The sequence below is a fragment of the Apteryx rowi genome, unplaced genomic scaffold, assembly GCF_003343035.1.
Source record: "Apteryx rowi isolate R43461 unplaced genomic scaffold, aptRow1 scaffold_3, whole genome shotgun sequence".
NCBI lineage: Eukaryota > Metazoa > Chordata > Aves > Apterygiformes > Apterygidae > Apteryx > Apteryx rowi.
The window spans coordinates 8383482-8405007 of NW_020449418.1; the positions used below are offsets into that span (position 1 = coordinate 8383482).

General features: G+C 57.2%; 2 protein-coding genes across 2 annotated transcripts in view; both read right to left on the reverse strand.

The window, feature by feature from the left end:
* HPS1 (HPS1, biogenesis of lysosomal organelles complex 3 subunit 1) overlaps positions 1 to 829 on the reverse strand; it is a 6506-nt gene extending 5677 nt beyond the window's left edge. Inside the window, exon 1 of the mRNA XM_026069693.1 lies at positions 527 to 829. Coding sequence (XP_025925478.1) covers positions 527 to 829 — 303 coding nt within the window. The remainder of the gene's footprint in view (positions 1 to 526) is intronic.
* A 27-nt stretch (positions 830 to 856) lies between these two features.
* HPSE2 (heparanase 2 (inactive)) overlaps positions 857 to 21526 on the reverse strand; it is a 111265-nt gene continuing 90595 nt past the window's right edge. Inside the window, exons 8-12 of the mRNA XM_026069694.1 lie at positions 20468 to 20574; positions 19119 to 19233; positions 2318 to 2463; positions 1174 to 1320; positions 857 to 1102 (exon numbers count right to left, since the gene is read on the reverse strand). Coding sequence (XP_025925479.1) covers positions 937 to 1102; positions 1174 to 1320; positions 2318 to 2463; positions 19119 to 19233; positions 20468 to 20574 — 681 coding nt within the window. The 3' untranslated portion in view covers positions 857 to 936. The remainder of the gene's footprint in view (positions 1103 to 1173; positions 1321 to 2317; positions 2464 to 19118; positions 19234 to 20467; positions 20575 to 21526) is intronic.

Sequence of the window (21526 nt, forward strand, 5' to 3'; positions counted from 1 at the left end):
GAGGCGGGCGCGGGGTGACAGCGCAGCTTTATTGCATCTCCCGTCCGCTCTCCCCGTGTCGCGGCTCGCAGCGCCCGGCTCGCGGCGGCCCCGGCTGCTCGTGCGCCAATAAAATCTCTCTGCCGGAAGGAAATATTAACACCTGCACCGCCGCCCTGCCCTGCCCGGCAAGAGCGGAAGCCGCACGGAGGGCTCCTCGGCCCCCGGCGCCCGCTGGCCCCAGCTTCCAGGCGCCCGAGCGCTCCTCTCCAGGGCATATAATTTAATAATTAACATTTACAGCGACGGGCCCCCGGAGCCCTGCCCACGCGCCTCAGGCCAGACCCCGGTGCCGGCACCCGCTGCCCCCACATCCCTGCCCCCGGGCCGGAGAGGCGATGCCACCGCCTGCCCCTCGCCGGCCGGGCTGGGTCCCCCGCGCGGGAGCCCGGAGGCCACGCCGGGGCCAGCCGAGCCCGTCCCTCCGCTGGACGCCCAGCTGTGCCCGGCCCGGCCGGGGGCCTGCCCCGCTCCCCTGCGCGCCTGCAGCATCCCTGCGCTGGCCGCGGGGCCGGCGATGCAGCAGCCGCATGGCAGCAGAGGGAGCTGCTTCCATGCGCTTGTGCACCCGGAGAGGTGGCCGCCAGCGCCCGTCACTGCCGGCCACCGCCGGCCAGGCCTTGCCGCCCTCTCCCAGCCGGGAAACGGGGTGGAAGGGGCGCCCGGGGGAGCTGCTGGCGCCGGAGCTGGCCGTCCCCTCCCGGACGGCACGGCCTGACTCCGACCAAGCGTCCCRGGGCCCCGCGGGCACGGCGTGGTGCCGCGCAGGGAGGCCGCATCCAYGCGGCATTGCTGCGAAGCTGTGCAAGGCGGCTGAGGAAGCGGCGCGTCCCGGGGAGCGCGCGGAGGGCGGGAGCGGGGCCGGCGGGTCCTTTCCCGGCGGCGGGCAGGGCCGGGCTACCGGTACCGGCAGGCCAGCGCGTTCACGTTCTTCACCACGTAGAAACTCATGGTCAGCGGGGGGATGACCAGCGTGCGGCCGGCCCGCAGCGGACGAGGCTTTAGCTCGGGCAGGGTCCCGTCGTCCACCATGGCCAGCGGCTGCCCGTTGAGCTGCACCGACCTGCGGGACCACAAGAGCATCAGCGCGGTGGTGCCAGGAGCACCAACCCCGGCAGTGAGCACCGCACTTACTTGGAGTGGAGCCCGTCTTTGCCGTAGGGCTGCAGCAGGTACTGGTGGACCATCTTATCCCGCAGCGTCCCCGCCAGCTTGATTTTCTTCCGGGAGCGATGCAGGTTGATGATGTAAAGGGTGATGGACCCTCGGACGTAGTTGTGGCTGCAAGGGGGGAGAGAAAAACGAGGGGGGCGCTGGCACGTGCCGTGGGAGCGTTGCCTCCAAGAAGAGGATTTGGGGGTCCGTGTGCAAGAGCCGGCCGCGTGCAGCTGCCAGGAGGGGACGTCACCGTCCCGGCTGCCCCCTGCAAGGTGCTGCCGCCTCCTCCTTGCRAGGCCCAGCTCTGCAACGAAACCTCTGCAGCCTCCCCTCCCCTGCCTTGTGCCATACCCGCATGGAGGGGAGCAGGCCCAGGGACGGCACAGCTCGAGGGGGTGTCCTGTGCTGGTGCCCAGAGCAGGGATGGTGAGGCCCAGGGGGCAGCTAGGCTGAGAACGAGAGGCGCTCGGTGCTTGAGTGGCGTCTGCTCCCCGCCGCCCTGGGCACCTAACTGACAGGTCCGGACACTGATCCCTCTGTCGCTGCCTAATCAGACAGCCCCAAACAAAGGCTATAAAGCACTTTGCACCTGTCAGTTACTGGACAAGGTTTCCTACCGAGCTGGAGGCATGTTGAAAGCATCTGGACTGTGTAAAGAAACAGCCTCTCCTCCTCCACAATAGGAACTTGTGTCCGCGGAGGAGGCGGCTGCCCCCCCCGCCTGGCTGGGGCGCTTTGAAAGACCTTATCAGCGAAACAATAACCAGGCCGGGCTCCCCGGCAGCCGGGGGAGCGCGGCCCGGCGGGTAACCCGACCGGGGGCCCCTCGTGAAATCCACTCCCTTGATCTCCGCTGCCTGCCGGGGCTGTCCGGCAGCCGCCCGCGCCCGGCCCCGGCCGGCCCCATTCCCAGGCACCGGCTTTCCGTGACTTTCATCGGAGGTGCCTCCTTTCCCACTCACTCTCTCCGCCGCGACGGCGGCCAGAGCAGCGCCCGGGTCGTTCCCCTGGGAAGCAAACCTTCCCCACGGCCCCTGCGAGCCCGGCTGCTCCCTGGCGGTGCCGGTGCTCCGGAGCGTCCCCGGCCAGAAACGTCCTCCCTCGCCCCTCCGCGACTCACTTGTTGTAGCTGGTGCAGTGGGCGTAAATGCGGAGCTTGTCGCGGATGACCCTGCCGGGCCGGGGTTTCCGCTGGAGGCCGGCCACGTGGATCGCCAGGACCTTGGGGCCGATGAGCCGCTTGTAGAGGAGGGACAGCCAGTAGTCCTGCGGGGCAGAGGGGACAGTCAGCAGCACAACGGTCCCCGCGCCTCGCAGCGGGAGCTGGCAGCGCCAGGCCAGGAGAGACTGGTTTCACTGCTTACGGCTTGGCAAAACTTTGGCTATTGGGGCGAAAATTTTCTGTGCCTTGGGCTGAGCTTTCTTGTGTAGTTCAAGCCAAAATGACACTGCTGTTTCCAGGAAAGCGATTAAGAAAAAAGAACATTGCTTTGCCCGTGCTAAGAGACACCGACATCCTCTAAAGGAGCTTTTGCAGCCTCCTTTCGGCTGGGCTGCGGGATTTGTGGGAAGCACCACCGGTGCCTTCTTTTGCTCCCATGAACCTGCACGTAGCCAAGCTGCAGACTTGTGCACCCTCTCAGCTGACACACACATGATGATGATGATGATGATGATGATGATGATGATGATGATGATGTCTTTGAAGACTGTGGCTTCACCAAGTACACAGGTCTCCCTCCACCCCACTATTTTACCTGGGGCTGGAGCACACCAGAACTCTCCCGTGCTCTCAGACTAGGTTTGCGGCATGCCGTTTTTGGTGGCCCTGCTGCTTAGGGTGCTCCACAGAGGTCTTTCTCCTGCTGTTTCAAAGCCTCACATGGACTTAAGCACCCAAGAACACAAGGTGGGGAAGTCAAGCACTCAAGAAATAGGAAACGCTCAGCCCCTGCACACATGCGTTAATGATGCAGCCTTTAATTACGTCACCACATACTGTTTTTTCCCGCAGGGCACGGCCTTGCTCGGCACACAGGATGGGCCCCCAGCCCCAGGGAGGGAGGCGAGGCTGCGCGGTGACGGAGGCAGCCGTCTGCAGGGCCCCCCACTCATCCGCTGCAGAAGCTGGGAGGTGTGTGGTAAATGAAGCAGGGTTGTAGGAAGGGAAAGGGCAGTCTCCAGCTTCAGGTGTTTGCACAGCAGGGCTCTGTCCCTGCCGCTGCGCCAGGCACCCTGGGGTGACACCGGGAAACGCTGCGAGCGCAGGGGGTGCCGCATGAGTCCTCTGGATAAACACACCCTGAGCAGCCCAGGCTCAACCGGCACAAAAGGAATATCCTACCTGCTACGCCAGACCACGGATCTTCGTCCCTCTCCGTGGCCCAGTTCAGCCTGCGTTTTTGGCCGCGGAGCAGACCTGTTCCAGCAGTGCCGGGTTGTCGCGGCAAAGGGAGATCCAAACCCACTTCCCCTCTTTCTGGGTAAGCTCTAGCCACAGAGCTGCTGCAAGAAAAGCCTCCTGCTGCCCTCCTCTCCCTGCTTCGAACCCAAACCATGGAGCTTTGTGCCACGCCAGTGCGGTAAATATTTCCTCTGCAAACTCAAGAGACGCGGCAGCGAAGGGAGAGGCACGCACCTCACTTGTGCACCCCGAGGAGGCTCAGCCCACAAGGCCGAAGCTCCTGGAGAGGACAAGCTGCAGGTGCTCAACACCACCCGTGTGCCGTTGCGGCTGTGGGCTGCCATCGCCGTCTCTGCAGGCTGGCGGTGCTGCCCCGCACCCTGGGGACCTGTCTCCTCTCATGCACCGCCTGATGTCTCCCGGCCTTTTGTCACCAGCGGGAAGCACGTGCCCACACCAGGCTGTGCCAACCCGCCCTGCTCGTGCGTTCGCGGGAGTGCATCGCATTGTCAGCTCCCGCTACGAACTGTGCCGGTTAGCAGGCATCGTTACAGATGAATAACTACGCTAGTTTATAGCGAGGCCAAAGGTGCACACAGATTGCAGTGTTTAGCTCCAAGGTTGCAAGATGAAAATAAATGAGTTCAGTGCCCCCAGCTACCTGTTAGCTCAGACTCTTAATTCTTTCTAGCAGCCCCCTTGGGGTTTCTCTCCTCCTCTACACATTTCCACTGACACGACGCTTTTTCCCATGAATTTATGGCAGTGATAGAGAATACAGCCGGCAAATCAAAGGCTCTCCTCGGGAACTTCRTGGCCACCCTTGAAATTTCAGCACAGGTCTCAAGAGCTCTTTTCCAGACTGGGCTGGGGGATCTGTTACGACCTTATGTGCGAAGCCGGTAATAGCGGCTCTGCAGTTCAGCAGCCCTTCTGGGCAGAGCAGTGCCTCGGAGGTTGCTTCTGCGACCCCTGCTTCCCTCTGCTCTCAAGAGGTTAAACGAACTGTCACAGCTTTTGATGGTAACATTTTGCCAAGGCAGAAGAGCTGCTGGTTGCCCCGGCCCGGCAGCGAAGGTGACAGTCTGGGCTCCCTCCTAAGGCCCCGGTTACAAAGCCACCATTCACAAAGAGTTTTTGACAGTCTCACGGGTTGGGAAACGTCGCGGCGTTTCTGTGTGCTGCTCCCAGGCCGTACCAGCAACTGGTAGCTGCTGCCTCAGCTACCTCCTTTTGTCAGATTTGGGGGACAGATCACACCTGGGAAATATTAACTCTGAGGAAGAGGTGCCCCTGGTTTCAGAGGTGGTGACGTGGTCCACCGGGAAGTGAGCAGCACTGGCAGGGCTCGTGTCCCTGCAATGCTGGAGGGTCCCCAGTCTGGGACACTGGGGGCAGGACACAGCATTTGCTGTGGGCTGGGAGGCTCTTTCCAAAGCTGTGGCTTAGCAGAGGGCTCGGTGCCGCAACAGCAAACTGCCTTGCAGGGTCTCTCAGGGCAGTGCTGGGAACAGGGGGACTAACATGTCCCTCCAGTGTCAGCAGGAGGAGAGCAGCAGTTTTACCTTGCCTTGCTGCAAGACTGTTCTCACAATAGCTCTGAAGTCTACATTTCAAGAGGGATGTGGAAATACCAAAGAGAGTTCAAAGGAGGGCCAGAAAAATGACCCAGGGGTTGGAAAAGGAGCCTTTCAATTCAGGCCTTGAGGAACTCAAGCTAGTCAGCTTACTGCAGAAAAGCACTGAAGACAGCTGCAGCTTTTCACGTCATCGCAAGACTGCTTGCAACAGGGGCCAAAATCGTGTTACTTGCAATAAATTACCAGGAGCTGGTGACACTGGGTATTTGGATGATGAATTACACATGCACCTAGTGTGACGAAAACAAAACCGCCGAGTGCGGGCACTTCCCTCCAGCTGGGCTGATGCTCCAGGACAGCTCCTACCTCTTGGATGAGTGAACCCCGATTAAAATCACATCAGGGGCTTGCTCCTGGGCGGCTGGGCGCCTGCAGCTATGGTTCCTTTTGACTAGCTCCTGTTCAAATAGCTACCAGCTTGGGAAAAAGTTGCTCCTGACACCCATCTTTGCAGCGACAAGGGTGGCTTTTCCACGGGTAAATGACCTCTCCCCAAGCCCCCAGCCTGGCAGCGGCTGGCAGTCCCTCCCATTCAGTAACTCCCGCTGAGAACGGCCCTGTGCCAGACGTTCCTTGCAGAGACAAGCGCCCGCCCCGACAGAGGTGGCACCTCGCAGCAAGCTCGCCGGGGGCCCAGCGGAGGCAGCCCCATTTGGAGGGGTGAGTGGTGCTCTCTGGCTAGGTGCACGGCTCCGACCAATGCAACCTTGGAAACAATTTGGATTTTGGAGTTGCAGAGTGCTTCTGTTGTGAGGCCGGAGCCAATAATACAGCTGTAATGTTAGAGGAGGAATAACAGAAAGGAATCTGGTCCGCTATTAGTCCCTGGGGAACCGAAGGAGCTTTCTTGCTTTAATTACTTTGCAGAACCATTAAGCAGTGCTGCCACTACAGCCCTCGGCAGAGCCGCAGGCTAAGAGCACCTGAACAAAGAAAGCCGTTCTGCACTTCAGGAGGTCTCCTGGCCAGCAAAGCTGATTTATGGGCAGGAAGGGCAGTTGTCTCAAGTGAGTTGATTTGTAGAGCTCAGGCCGACCATATCTACCGAGTGCCATGGGGCCAATGAAGGCCCAAGAGCTTTCCATTAGACAGGGAAAGCCCAGAGGGTCCCATTTTATCTCTTTGCGCATTTTAATTCATTGCAGGAGCTTTTAGAAACTCAAGCTTTTGGAAATGAGGCTGATTTGTTAGACCTTCAGACAGACCTGTTAACCAGATCCTCCTGTCTCCAGAGCCATTACAAAGGGCGCAGGAGCGTACCCCCACGGTCCCTCCTTGAGGGAGCAAAGCAGCTTTACAGCCTGCCTGAGTTTGCTCAACTGCACGCTAACCACATGTGAGAAGATGTTGCCATAACCAGAAAACTAGTGCAGCAGATCCTAGGCCTTTCAGTCCCCCGGGGGCCGTAACCAGCAGAGGCAGCTGAACTTCAGACACGCACACTGCCGGCCCCGTGGTGCTCAGCCCAGCGCAGAGGAGCCCAGGGGTCTGCACCGCTGCAGGCTGAGCCACGCGACCCAGCGGCCGGGGAAGCCTCCAGCATGTCCGACGGCCTCACGCACTCATGGGGACCTGCAGGAGATGCACGGCAAGCTGCTCCCGCTGTGGCTGCTCCTGGGGACTCTGCCCGGGGGCACGTAACCCTGCCTGCTTCGCTCCCTGCAGCTGCCAGGGCCGTACCGGGGACGGTCCCACGCCCCCGCAATGTCACCAGCAGCGCTAACTGGCTGCCACCCACCGTCATCCTCTCATTCTTGCTCGTTCCCTGTTCTGAACCTGCCCAAACTCTTCCTCTGTCCCTTAGGCATGCTCAAATTTCAACAGCCTGTTTTATATTTCTCTGTTCCTGCACCTTAATCTGAATTTTTACACAGTCCAAACAACCCTTATTGAGATAAGGGTTGGCTAATCTAGCTGGTCTGCTTTCCTATATATCACAGGACAGAGGATTTCACTGTTTTATTCCCTCTTTTGAGCCTGATGGCTTGTTTTTGGCAAGAGCGTCTTCCAGGAAAGTAGTGATTCTGGTTTTGAAAGTTTGGAGGGATGGAGAAGCTGCCACTTCCCATGGAGTTTGTTCCAACAGCTAAACATCCGCACTGTTAACAATCCCACTCCTTATTTCCAGTTCGAATTTGTCTGGCTTCAGCTTCCAACCAGTGGTTCTTGTTCTTTCTTTTTCCACTAGATTAAAGAGATCTTTAGTATCCAAAGCTTTCTCCCTGTGGAGGTCCTTACATCCTGTTCAAGACACTGCTAGCTGTTGCTTAAGCTAGGCTGGACTGATGCAGCTTTTAACATTATCTGTGATTTTTATGGGCTTCTTGTACTGTGGGAGCTCCAGACTTGCTGACCCAAATCTGGGGTTCCTGTGCAAGGTCCTGTGACAAACAAAGCTGAACGGAGCCTCTCCCCAAAGAGAACATTTGCTGATATATTAAACCCAGAATTATCAACCCTCTGGACTCAAGAGCCATTCAGCAAATCCTCCATCATTTCCAGAGCGACAGGATGGTGCCCCATGGGGGTATAGCCAGGCCCAGGGCAATGCAGCGGTGCCTCCCTGCGGTCCCTGCTGCCTGCTGCCTCCTGCTGCAGCCAGCACAGCCCTGCCCCATCCCTCTTTCCCAGCCGCCCCCCTGCTCCGCTCAGCACACTCTGCCACCTCAACGGAGAGCCGCTGCTGGTTGTTCTCCCAGCATGGCTTTCACCCAGCTGGGCTACACCATGCAGTATTTCCACCCAAACTATATTTCCTTACTGGGTGATCGGATTACAGTTCAAGACAAAAGCCTTGCAAAAGTCCAAATATTGGAGAGCTCCTGCTCCTCAGGTCCTACTATCATAGTATGGGGGTAGTTAGATAGCTTGGATACAACTAGCTCTTGACAAAATCATCTGCTTCTTTGATTATTTGTTCATGTGTATTTCTGAAACCTGATATTTGGAACAGGGTCTGTAGTTCCCTGATTCCATGTTTTCTCTCTTTAATGCTCAGCACTGTCTTCAGCCTTCCCCAGCTTTCTGGAGTTTCCCCAGCTCTCTGCAAATTTTCAGATGACCACTCCTGGCACTGAGACAGCTCCAGCCCTTCTCATGATACTCACAGGCAAATCCCACACGGCCCAAGTAACCTGAAATCACTGTCCTCACCTGCACAACCTGGCCTGCTCTCCCAGCTCTCCTGGCCTCCTAACAGGCAGAAGCTGTAGGCAGCTCCTCAATGCACTTGTCTTCACATTGGTGTCCCTGGCCAGCAGCTTCCCCTCCCTCCAGCACCCCCTCTTCCCATTCCTCCATCTCTAGCTGAAGAAGGATTTTTTGCTATGCTTAGTCCCGCACTCCTTACCCTTCCCAGTCTGGTTTCCTCTTGTGAGGCAGGCTCTCTGATTCTGTTCTCAGAAGATCATACACCTCAGAAATGGGACCTGTTTTCCATTTTCTGTGTGTGTCCCTCTTGTGCCGAGGTCCTGAAGAGCTCACAACTTGGGTGAGAAGTCTCTTACAAAACTCGCTTTCGGCTGTACTGGGGGGGATTTAAACCTGCACCTTGAACCTATCAGGGGACGCTCCAGAAAAGGTCTGTGAAATCATGAAAGGCCTGGGAGAGGCATGCAAGGAACAGCACCTCGCTGCTCCTCACGACCCCAAACTAGGAGGCTTCAAATGGAGTTGGCTGCCAGGAGCTGGAAGGCAAACAAAAAGCGGTATTGTTTTACACATCACCTAATTCGCCGGGGGAGCTCCCTGCCAGAGCAGGCTGTGGAGCCAGCAGCATTGGCAGGTTCAAAGGGGAGGACGGGGCCATCGCACAAAGATGCCGCAGTGTAGGGGCCCCGCGCTGCAGGGTGCCAGGACCTGAGAGGGACCTGAGAGGGACCAGCATCGTGGGCGCCCGTCTCTTCCTTCCACTCTCTCCACAGCACTGGCTGTGCACCTCTGTGCGCACCAGCCGTCTGGGCATGGCAGGCCCTTGCTTTGATCCAGGTACAGGATCCGCTAATGCTGCCCAATTCCTCTGTCGCTTAGACTTGTGTCTGGCATCGTTTTCACCCACCAGTTCTCTGAAGTTGCTGAAGTCTCTGCCTTGGAGTCTGTTGCTTTTATTGTGCTGTTCCTCATCCTTCCTGCTCTAATGGAGGTAAATGCCTTGTCTCACAGCCTCTCTTACCCAAATTTCCTTCTGTCTTCATATCATCCCCAGCCAGCTTTATCTGCAGGAAAGCACAGCACCCTCAGACCAGCCACCTCCTCCTGCTCCCGTGGGGCACTTCCTCCAGCTGGCAAACCCATGCTGGTTGCCTGTCTCTTCCAGACTGTCAAGGGCAGGGAAACGTGGGCCACGATCTCCACAAAACTCACTAGACCTGGTCTGCGTCTTGCTACAGGATCTTCCCCTGAAAGGGGTCTCCAGGGGTGCAGCAGATTTGAGGGTGGCAGTGCCGTGCAACCCTGGTCCTGCTCTTTAGCTCCATCTTCCAAATACTTTTGTTAACCTGTTTAATTCGCTGCTTGCAGTTCACTTCCCCCTGCTGCTTAGTGCTCTGCTGCTTATAAATCCTTTCCACTTCCATCAGTCCTGGCCTGCTGGCAGCGTTGATCAGTTATGGACTCCAATGGGAGCAAGGGGCACCAAGGCAGCATCACAAGGCCACATGGCCCATGGGCTGGCTGCAAGCTCTGGAAACACCGTGCTGGCATCTACGCAGTTTACCACCTGCCAGATTGAGCGCTTGCTTTTTGCTGAGAAGGAAGGGAAGAGGAGGCTGTGTGTGACAAGGAAGGGCTCAGGCTGTGTTAGCAAGCAGCACTGAGCCAGGGCAGGAGCAGGTCTGGAGAACAAAACACATGACATTGCGGCCCCGATGTCCACCCTGCGCACTTACAGGGGGCTTATTTCAGACTGGCTCTCACCTGGTCCAGTGGACTGAATAGCTATTAGTGTTAGGGAAAGGAAACGAAGTCATGTTTTGCAATGGTTCTGCAATGAGTCCCAAAGCATGGTGCATGGGGACAGTCAGGAGAATTGCTCCTGATCCCAAATAACCTGCTAGCGTGCATGCACCCAGAGCCTCGGAGAGCAGCATCGCCATCCGCAGCTGTCAGCAGCACCGCAAGCTCTGTGTCCAGACTGAGAGGGAAACCAGGCACATGGGGTGGTTGTAGGGAGGCTGGAGGTGCCTTCGCAGTGAGGTGTCCCAGCAAACCCACGCTGCAACTCGTGGGCGGCCCATGCTGTTGGGTGAGATACACAGGAACAACCAGCAAAGTCCCATGTTGGCATGGAGTGCTAGAGCATGGGTTTGCTTCACTTATTACTTCCCTGCTTCCAATTCTTGCTCCTATTCTTCTGAATTTCAGCATTAAGAGCTAGGAGAAAAGGTCTCGCACGCTGTCTTGCTGGAGAGCCAGCTAAGGGGCCAGCATCAGCCATTCGTCCTGCAGCCTGGGGTCTCCCCCAGCCATGCCAGTGGTGCAGCCAGCCAGGCCCTGAGGAGCAGCGCTTTTCCACAGCCTTTGAGTTGCCACCCTCACTGCCGCTCTGGTGTGGGGACCCCTGCAAACGGGGGCACTGGGAAGGGGCCAGTGGCTCCCCGAGCAGAGCTGCACCAAGCCACTGCCTTGCATCCTGCACCCCGCACTCCCTTCACTCAGCCTCTCTCCCTTGTCTCTGTCTACTCTGTTCTTTTTCTGCATCCTGGAGAAAGGCCAAACACTGACATCAAGGCAAAATTCATGCTGTGAGAGCAGCAAGCACAGCAATCCCCACTGAGCCCTGAGGGCACAGACAGGAGAGTCCACGTGGGCACTCTGCAGTGTGGCGTGTTTGAGATCGCCCTTGCCTAGCACTGCCCTTTGCAAACTGGCCTGGAGAGCACCAGATCTCCACTTCCCAGGGAGCAGAGCAGATGAAGGAATGGCTTAAAATCTTTTTTTGTCATCACCTCTCCCTAACAGGGTCCAGGCAATGGAGGCCACAGAAAGGGAGCAGAGCTGCAGGATCAGAGGAGAGAGAAACCGAATGCAACTTTTTGCCATTTTCCATTCTTCTGCTTCTTTTCACCATAGTGTTATTCCTTCTGCTCCACTGGCAATCATGCACCCACCCTGGGAAGGGCTTTGCAGGCCCATCTCCTCCACAGCCCCAGGATGGCTCTGCTGCTGTTGAGACGGGCAGGTTGGTGTCCCGCATGGCGTGGTGCCTCCCCCGAGATATGGGCAGTGGCTGTGTCCATCCTTGCTGCATGCCGACTGCTGCTGCCTGAGGGATGCTCCTGGGTACAGCATGGCATGGCTGGGGCAGGAGAAGGGGAGAAGAGATGGGGGTGCTCATCAACTGCTCATCCCTAATGGGGCAAGGCTGGAAGAGGACCACACCTGCCAGTGACGGGGCCAGCTTAAAGGTTAAAATGGAAGAGGTCACAGAAAGCCCAGAAACTCCCATTCCTCCCCATTCACAAGGTACATTTGGCGTCTCTGCCCCCCTTGCCAGCAGACTCTGCGATGAGTCTAGTCTTTCTGCTGCTCTGCCGTGCCCCTGGCTGGGACTGGGATTTCTCACACACTCTAGCTACGGCCCAGGTGTTGCACTGTGCTGCTCTGTGTGGTGCACCCCCAGCCAAGGCTCTGCCTCACCCCAGCTCTCCCCTGCAGCCTGGCGGTGGCACAGGAGCGCTCATCCCTGACACAGCTCCAGCATGGAGAGGGGCTGGCTCTGGCACAAGGGGAGCTGGAGGAGATGGCCTGGAAGATGCTGTGTCTGCTGTAAACTCATGGGCGATGTGGTGGGTTGGGCTGTTAGGGGTGACCCAGCTGGGGTTGCTACCACTCCAGCCACAGTTAAGGCATTGCTGTCGCAGGAGGGGACAGGTTCAGCTGTGCATGCAAGATGTGGGGAGCAGCAGGGCACTGAGACATTGCTCCATGCCAGACACAGCCAGGCACTCAGGCTGCCACATCTGGAGATGGCTGGCTCCCCTGGCTTCTGCAGAGCACTCGCTTTGGATGCTGTCTCAGGTCAGTGTGGGCCCGGTCCAGCCCTGCAGGTCCCCTCTCTCTGCTTGCACGGGCAGGATGGAGCCCATCTGGGTGGCATTAACTGCCTTATTAAGGCAGCTTTACGGCTTTACGGCTTTGCTTGTTCCATGCTGGAGTGTGTCTCTGCCCCAATTTCCAGTGCAGGAGCATCACAGCTCCAGTTCTGCACGTGTCCCCCAGCCCCGGTGGGTGGGTGCCAGAGCCTCTAGCAGCAGCATGACTTTGATGCATTTGAGAGAGTCCAAGCATACGCATTTCAGAGACTTTTTTTTTATGGTGCGTTAAGAGGGAAAGGCCCCTTAACCCGTTGTGACAACAAGCGGAGTTTAGGTGCTTTAGATCCCTCTCCTTGTTCATGTATAAAATGAGCCTCGGAGCAGTCCTTTGGTGATCCTGGGAGACTGAATGCAGCATGGGTACAGAGAGCAGAGGATGCTGTAGTCCTGGGATACAGTATGACCATGGTTGAAAGAACATATTTATGTTCTAGCTTGCAGACAGGTTTGGATATAGAAAGCAACTCTGATAGCCACTTGCAAAGACAGCATCTTCCACCTCCGAGGACTCGCACAGAGCTCTCCTCCCGCTTGGGGAAGGCAGCGGGGCGGATGCTCTGCTCAGTCTCCCAGGTCTGCACAGGGCAGCTCCCACCTAGGGCTTTTGGTGCTCACTGTCAAGGCTGGCTGTGAAATTTCTGCATGACACCATTTCTGCGCTGACCTTCAGAGGGCCACTCTTTGGCTGGAGATCTCCTGGCAGAGCCTTTCCCTCGTATATACCTGAACTGCCCTGAATTTCAGCCCTCTCTCCCTAGGCTTGCTGTCCCATCACAAACAGTTCCTCGCCTTTTCCATCCCCTCCCGGTCTGCAGGCGTCGCTCGAACCAGCACCAGTGCTCCAGCATGTGGGGCAGCTGGGGGTGCCAGACACTCGCGTTGCAGATTTACGGTCGGAGGGAACAGTTTCCATGTGTGTGTGAGCTCCATTGGACCAGCTCCCTCTCCCCACCCTTCATCACTCGCAGCCTCGCCGAGCCTGCACCCTCGCGCTCGCTGCGCGGTGCACGGCGCGCTGCAGCCCGGTCCGACACCCGCGCTCTGAGAGCAGCCCCAAGAGCTGAGGGCCCCTCATGGGGGGATTCGACAGCCTCGGTCCCTACCGCTGGCAGTTCGGCCGCCTTGCGTCTGTGCGGCGCAGTGACTCAGTGCTACGCTTGCAGATGGGCCGGAGCAGGCAGCGTGGCTGAATTCCCCCGGCTCCGAAGCCAGCTGGCTGGGCTCGGAGGTGCGAGCTTGCGAGTGCTTTCAGGAAAGGGCTCTCCATCTTGCGCTTCCGCACACAGATGCTCCGTCTCCTCTTCTGCCTGCTGGACGCTGCCCAGCCAAGCAGTTGGGGYGTGAGGCTGCCTGCCAGGAAGCGGGAGCCATCGACAAAGTCCGGGCGAGCCGATGGCCCTCCGGACTTCAGCACGTGGCCGTGCGGACCGCAGCACAGAGAGGGGAGATGGTGGAGAGGGCCTGGCCCCCAGCAGCCCCTGCCTGGAGAAGGCCTCCTCTCCCACGCAGTGCAGAGGCAGTGAGAGGCGCCGTCCAGGGAGATGGCTCCTACCTCCAGCTGCAATTAGCAGAGCTTCCAGCCAAGCCGGCTCGGCTAACGAGCGCACCAGGGAGCGTGTACGTGCGGCCGGCCAAGGCACAGCCGGGAGCCCCTCTCCGCTCGCCTGGCACCGAGCACTTGGCAGATGCCTAGCCCGACGCTGGGTGGCACAGCCCCTGCCTGGGGGGAGGTCTCTCTGCGCTGGCATCTTGCACGTGGGTCCTTTGGCTCGTTACGCTTGAGGAGCTGGATGGGCCCAGTGGCCAAATTGTTCCTCACTGGGAAGGTGGTGGGATGGGTCGGGCAGAAGGTGCCACCACCTAATTGCCAGGCACAGCCCAAGGGCACGGCTCACACCGTGGCTCTTCCCAGTGAAGTCCCCAAGGGACACGGGACAGCCGCAAGCTGGCACCGAGCTCTTTAACACCAGGGGTATCACGGAAAGCCCAGCCAGGCAAGGGGACAGACCACCGCCAACAAACAGGATACGAGCCCAGCATACTGCCACCTCCGTTACTGCCCACAACTTTCCCCTCTAGTTCCTAAGCCCTCCTGGGCAAAGCAAAGGAAGTGAAAAATCACCTGCAGCTTCCCAGCAGCYGACCAAAGCACCATCAGGCCCAGGCCCGTGCGTTGCTGCTACGCTTTCTTGAGAATGCCTTCAATTCACATACAATATTATACTGTCTTTCACTGCCACAGCCGAGAAAGCAGGCTGTGCCATCACTTCAGCCTTTGATCCCTCTGGGCCTTTTTCAGACCCCCATATACCGCTTGTTAAACTTGTCTGTGGAAAGGAAGTTTTAGCATCTACCTAATACAGGAGGAACCAAGCGTCTCACCACCTACAGTCTGTATCTGGCAGGAGAAGGTCCAAGAGGACCCGCAGTTATCAGATGTAAGTATGGATTTCAGCTTTGACTTTTCCATGGGGATTGTGTTGTTCTGGCCCTGCCTAGAAACAAGTCTGAGTTTTTCCACATGTAGGTACATCCTTACAGTCCTTTTCCCTGTGCATTAAGGGAGCAGAAATCACTATCAAGGATGGATATACAAGAAGGCAGTGCCAGGTGGAAGCTCATTTAAAAAGGTGTTTAACATACTCAAACAATCTGAAGAGATAGCTCTCACATACCTGGGACACTCTCCAATGAAATAAAAGCATTGCATCATTCTGGACTGTTTCAGAATGATACTAAGCTCTGTGGGACATGTGCTATGCACACAGAATGCCTGAAATGAGCCTATACCTACCAAAAGCCGGTCAGGAATTTCAAATGCCCTCTGAAGGGYGAATACCAATGCTTTTTCTCCCCTCGTTTCCTGCACTCCCCGTTTCCACACAGATGTGCAGATGCATACAGGAAGACTGACTTATGTGGCAGGTTTTTTTTTTCATGGGCTTCTTAATCACAAGTCATGCAGTAAAGTCCCAACTATTATACAATTGGCTACCCTATCTGCTCAAGGAGAAAAAGCACTCCAACAATACATGAAAAATTTATCTCCATATAACAAAGCATTAAAACACTTGAGGTTAGTTGCATTAAGGTTGGCAGTAGCACTTACACTCCCCAGTCTAACTTAGTTCATGCCCAGGCCAGAGAACATCACGTCACCCAGTTTCTCCTCTATTGCTCCCCATTAGTCCGGCAAGAGAAACCCATTTCCTCAGATCTGCACCCTGCGGAGGAGACCAGTGAAGCGCGCTGCCCAGTGCGGAGGCTTGGAGACAGCCTCAGCCATCCCCCTCTGCAGCACCCATCCCTTGCATGGTACTTTAATGACACCACGTTTAAGGAAAGGGCGGACAGGCAATTCTGGCATCCAGGATGGGCATCCAGAGCTGCTCCCATCATCATGTAGTAAATGGCCTGCATGTGGGCACAGAGGCTGTGTCCCTTGCAAGACGCCCCAGAAGCCCCAAGACACTGCTTAGCTTGTGAGATAGCTGTGTGTGTAAAGCCCAGCAGAAATTCGAGCACTTCCCTAATTTTAATCTGCGGCACCACTGCTTCTCCACTGCACTGTCCTCACCGGAGACCGCTCTGGGAACCACGCGGCATCACACCGCTGGGCCACCGCAGCGCAACTGCGGGTCACAACACTGGGGTCAGCTTAAACCTCGCCTTTCATGGTTTAACTGCACCTTCGCCTGCAAGCTGTTACTCCCACTTCCTCTTGCATATCCCACCTAAGTGGCCAGGGTTTACAAGTTTGTTTTCAGGTCAAGGCTCATCCTCAGAAAACACAAAACAAGCCCTCCCCAAGCTGGCCAGGTCTGCTTTCCCGGCCGCTCCCCCGGAGCAGCCCAAGTGCAGCCGGAGAGCGAGCCTTGTGCTCTGCCTGCCTGACTCTCCGAGATTCCTCGCTGGTTCACAGCACGACCCATGACAGCAAGTATCACCCTGCTATAAATAGCGCTTTGCAATTATTCTTCTGTTCCTTTCCCTTTACATAACCCCCTCCACGACACTGCAYTCCTGGGGGAGAGGTTGAAGCAACGTGGCAATTTAGAAGCTGCGACTCCCACAGCAACGGCCTCCGAGCGACCCCTGTTATCTGCATTCCCGTTCCCCCAAACAGATAGCGCAAGCCACGTTTTATGAGCTTCCCTATGCCATTCGCTGTAACGTGCTGTGACAGAGATGGTACTAAAACATGCAAGAGCAGCAGCATCCAAGGGGCCCAACTTGAGGACTGTAAAGGGGAGCTCCTGTGGCAGCGGCGTAGTGCTCATGCAGTGATCGACTACAAATCGCTTGGTTTTATACAGGAAGCAAAAGGATGGAGGTCTGCATCTGCATGGCCGTGCTCTCCCTGGCCCGGGCAGCAAAGCCCAGCGGCCCGGGAGCAGCACCTACGGACACTGCTGTAAGAGGAGCAGCTTCAGCTCGGCATCTGCGAGCCCGAAACACGCTGCCCTCCTATCTGACAAGCGCGGCCCAGCAGTGGCACGGGAGGAGGAGAGGCAAGGCTCCTACGGGGAGCCCCGTCCCAGCTCCCGGCTCCCTGACAAGCTGCCAGCTGGAGCAGCGATTGATCCCGCAGCGCCGCGGCCCTTCTCTCAGCAGCCAGCTGACTCACGCCCAGGCTGCATGTGGAAAAGTCTTTGTCATGGCAGCTAATGAGCAGATTGGATTTCACGGCGCAGCGACCCTGCACAGGTACATTCAGCGGCTTTCATCTCGCTGATAGCTCCCACGGGAAAATAGCGGCCGCTACACCTCCAACCAGGTCACGGTCTGGTCTTGCTGGGCTTTTTCATGTTTGCAGCTTTTAAGCCCTCCAGCAATTTGCACCTGCCCATGGCTCTTTTAAACCACAGGAGGGGAGAGAAATGGGTTTTAAAAGCACACATTAGAGTTTGTGCAGGAACATGATAYTGGAACATGGGAAACAAATCAATGCTGAAGCATGTGGGAGAGTGAGGAAAYGGTTATGAGAGGGGGTGGTGTCTAATTTATTAGAAGAATTATCTTTAAAACAACAGTAAAATCCATTTTAAAGACCTTGATTGTCTTTAACAGTCCAGGTTTATTCCTGGACCTCCTATCCTGGCCTCAGTCCTGCTCGTAACTCCATGTCTGCTCCAAGCACTTTGTGGAGAACTTAGCGGCAGGTACAGCCCGCACTGCTGGGAGAGCTGGCCAGGGGCCACCCACCGCCTGCTGCCCCCACTCTCGCTGCGGGCAGGGTCTGGGCTACACTAGTCCAACCAAGGAGGAACCTGGGAAGGCCCCAAGCCCCTGGGGATGGGGGGGATGTGGCTTGGCCAGAGGAACTGACTCTTCAGAAGAAATCCGTCAAGCATTTGCCCTAGGCTCAGATGCATATCAAATGAAGTTCAAGGCCCACCAAACTCCCATCAGCCCAGGACCCCGTAGCCTAGGGCTATATTTGCAGAGGGGTGCCCACAGAGCAGCCCAGGGCTCCCCGGGGGACGAGTGCTCGGCCATTCAGGGAAGCCCGGAGCAGCACAAGCAGGGGACCATGCACTCCTGCTTAGGCATTTGCTCTCTGAAGCCACCCGCAAGGCAGTGCTGGAAGGATTAAAGCAGACCTAGTGTCCAAGACACCTCCCATGTCTTTCCCTGATGTTCAGTGATGCTGTCACATCATGGGGGTGCTCTTTTCCCTGACTGAGTAGGTAGGAGACAAGGGTGAAACGCGGCTCCCTGAGGCTCTGACCCTTTGCAGTCGCTCCCCAAGATCCCAGCACAACGTAAAAATGCAGGTTTTTACTGGCAGGGTTGCCTTACCAAAYGCATACCTCTCTGATGCGGCTCCCCTTATGATTCCCAGATCTCCATTACACACTCCCGGACCGGCTGGCAGTGTCTGCCGGGTCGCTGCCCTGGACCGCCCCTGCAAATTCCTTCCAGGGGAGATGCAGAGCACCCCTCCGCTCGGCCAAGTTCTCCACTTACAAGGTGGAGAATTTACTAGACCAAAACAAAAGATGAAAAGGAAACCTGCTACTTTTAAAGCAGTTCTACATACGGTTTCTTTATTAGCACGCTGTGTGCTGGGAGCCCCAGCTGCCCCGGCCTTTTTGAAGCGCAAGGGATGCTGCGGAGCACAGATGAGGATTGCTGTTTTGCGTGAAGCTCTGAGTGACTTTCACTTTGGTTTCTAGAAACCTGCAGGCAGGCGCCGAGGCTCCAGCRTTGCTTGCCCTGGGCCAGCGTGCCACCAGTGATCTGCTGCCCACCTGGCAGTGTGCTCCTGCAGCATCCCCCCTCCTCCTGGCTCTAAACCCCTGCTTGGGGCTGCCTCCTGGCCTTGCCCTCGCATATGGCCCCTCCAAGGGCTGTGCTGCATTGGCCCTCATCCACGCTGGCACCTCTTCGGTGGCGTCACCCTCCATCCTGAGCTACCAAGCCCCCGGTACTACTACTCTTGCTTAGATAAAGCTTCAGCTACAGAGGTAATGCTCTCCCATCTGCCTTCAACATGTTGTGTTTGACATTAACTAATGTCTCCTATTAACATTGAAAGAAACAGATCTGGAAAAATTCATTTTCAAGACGAGTTCAAACAGGCCACAAAGAGAAGTGGATTCTCAACTGTGTGCAGGATTGTTTTTGTGGCGAAGCCAAGAGTCTGTGAAACGGGTCAGGGACAAAGGCAGCACATTTTGCTGTGAGCAGGAAAGGGAAAAACCCACCCCCCGCAAGACTAGCAGAGAGAAGGGGCGCACGATCGCCAGTGTGAACACCCGCGCCCCCAGGCAGACCTACCGGCAGAGGGTTGAAGTTCTGGTCCACGAGATGGTTGTGCCCGTGGTCGAGGAAGGACTGCCGCACCACCACGTCGATGCCCTGGCTGGCCAGCAAGCCCAGCGTGTTCAGCCACCTGGAGCCCGGGGAGAGCTGAGTCACGGTGCCACGGGGGGCCACCAGACCCCTGGCACCCGCCTGCCCGAAGCACAGAGGCGCTCGGACCTTGAGCATGCAGGGCCGCTGCTGGCACGCCAGATCTGATAGTGCTCCACAGCGAGCGAGCCAAAGACTTCAAATGGCTTCACGAGCTGGACGTTAAGCAGCTGCTGGCCACCCCTTCCCCTGCCTCAGATTTCCCCGCACCAAACCTGCGTGCCTCCCTCTACAGCCATCCCTGCCCCCTGTGCGTGCCCAGCTTGCACGTCCCCACTGCACGCCTGAGCCCTCCCGCGTGCAGCCCCGGTGTCACCGTCCTGCGCCCCAAGCCTTGTGCGCACCCTCGCTCTCCACAGCCTGCAAGCTCTGCACCCAGGCTGGCTGTTTTACCAAAAAGGGGGCCTGACCATCCCCTCTCTGCACACCCTTTCTCTGCAACATCTTCAACAGTCTCAGCCTGCCACATGCCAGATATCCTCAGGCATGTTCCTACACCTCGTTCCAAAGTGTGGATAATCTTTCTCAATCTTTCATGATTACAGCTAGCTCTGAAGATACGGACTGGGGCTTTGCAGCAGGATTTACGTGCTACTGGGCTGCACCATTAGAAAAGCCCCAGGAATCAGGAATAGTTGTGGTTTCTAAGAAGGGGAGAAAATGGTTTCCAGACCAGAGTCCTGTCAAGCACTTTGCTGGGCCCTGCGTCCTGCAGAGACACAAATGCCCAGCGAGGGAGGGAGGGCCTGAATGCGCCAGAGGAGCTGTGGTTGCAGCCTGAAAGAAAAACTTTSAGTGAGGACGAGGACATGGGCATTGCTGAACCTCCTGAGTGAGGCAGGCTCATCAGGAACACAAGGGCCAAGATCCAGTGCCAACAGCCTCTTTGATCCTGCTTTGATCACACCCCCACTTTCATGCATATGCCCTATGGGGCTGGCAGCAGTCATATCCTTACTCTGCTCCCCTGGCCAGAGACTACATCATCTAGAGAAAAGCAGAGCTGAGGGTAGGTAATATGGATGCTACAGAGAAAATAACAGTGCCCCCGGCTGCTAGTGGTGTACCAAAGCAGTACSCCAGCAGTCGCGGGTGCCAGTGTCTAGGCAGAGAGCTGACCCTCTCCCAGCTGCAGACAGCTGTTTTGTGCAGTTTGCAGCATGCTGCCTGCAGAGCCCATGCAGTTATCGCTCCCGAGCACCAGCGTGACTCACAGGAACCCAGCGGCGTAGGAATCAGAGAGGTTGTTCATGCCTCCAGCTGAGGTAGCTCCAACGCCTTCCAGCCAGATCTTCTTCCCAGGCGTGTACGTGTTCACTACCTGTACGTAAGACAAGAGCAACGAACAGGCTTTACTCCCGTGCCCTGCAACAAGTGCTGCTCATTGCGATCCTCTGGCCTGGGGAGAGCTTGTAGCAGCAGGCGACCTGAGCAACTGCCCAGCTGTGATCCGACCTCCTGCCAAGCATCCCTCCCAGCCCTGCTGTGGAGCGCGATTTTACGAGTCATTCGGATATCACCACTGTGCCACAAGCCCAGGCCTCTCCGACACGCAGGGCCGAGGGTTTCCTGCCTGCGAGCGTGGCTGATGAGGCAGGGCACRTGGCACTTTTTATACCCTTGCAGACCCTGCTTGGCACCAGCTGGTGACCCAGACTGGCACTATACCTGCTGGCAGGGGCTGGCACCTGCCCTTCGTGGAAGAGCTTCTTYCTCCTCAAACTCTTACAAAAATGTGATTTAAAGCCAAGCCAGCCATCTCTTGTTTTGCGCTACATGCTGGGAAGCTGCAGTCCCTGCGCTGCAGGCTTGCGAGGCCGTCCTTCACCAGGGGAGCTCCAGGGCAGCCAGTGCCTGCCTGGCCCTGGTACCGCACAGGGCCCCCTGCCCTGGCATGGCCACTAGCTTGCCCTGACGGTGTCTTGGTGGCAGGACACTGTTCTTCAATCTCTCCTGCCTCTAGCACAAGTCTGCTTTCCATCTTCCGGAGCTGTGGCCAGGGCAGAAAAGCAACAGGGACCCGAGAAGTGCAGAGGTGCCCTAGAGCCACTAGAAGGCACAGCAGGAACCAGAGAAGAGAGCAGTGCAGGTCCCGAGACACTCGCAGAGCCAGCGTGACGCCTGGGCAGGGGCTGCCTTGCCATCTGAGGGGTCCCTGTCACCACTGGGACATGCGTGTCTGAGCACGCTGGCTTGCCCCTTGGCCTTCACCTGAAGGACTCCCATGGACCGCACAAGCCTCTGCAAGAGGCCAGGCATGACAGGAGGGCTCA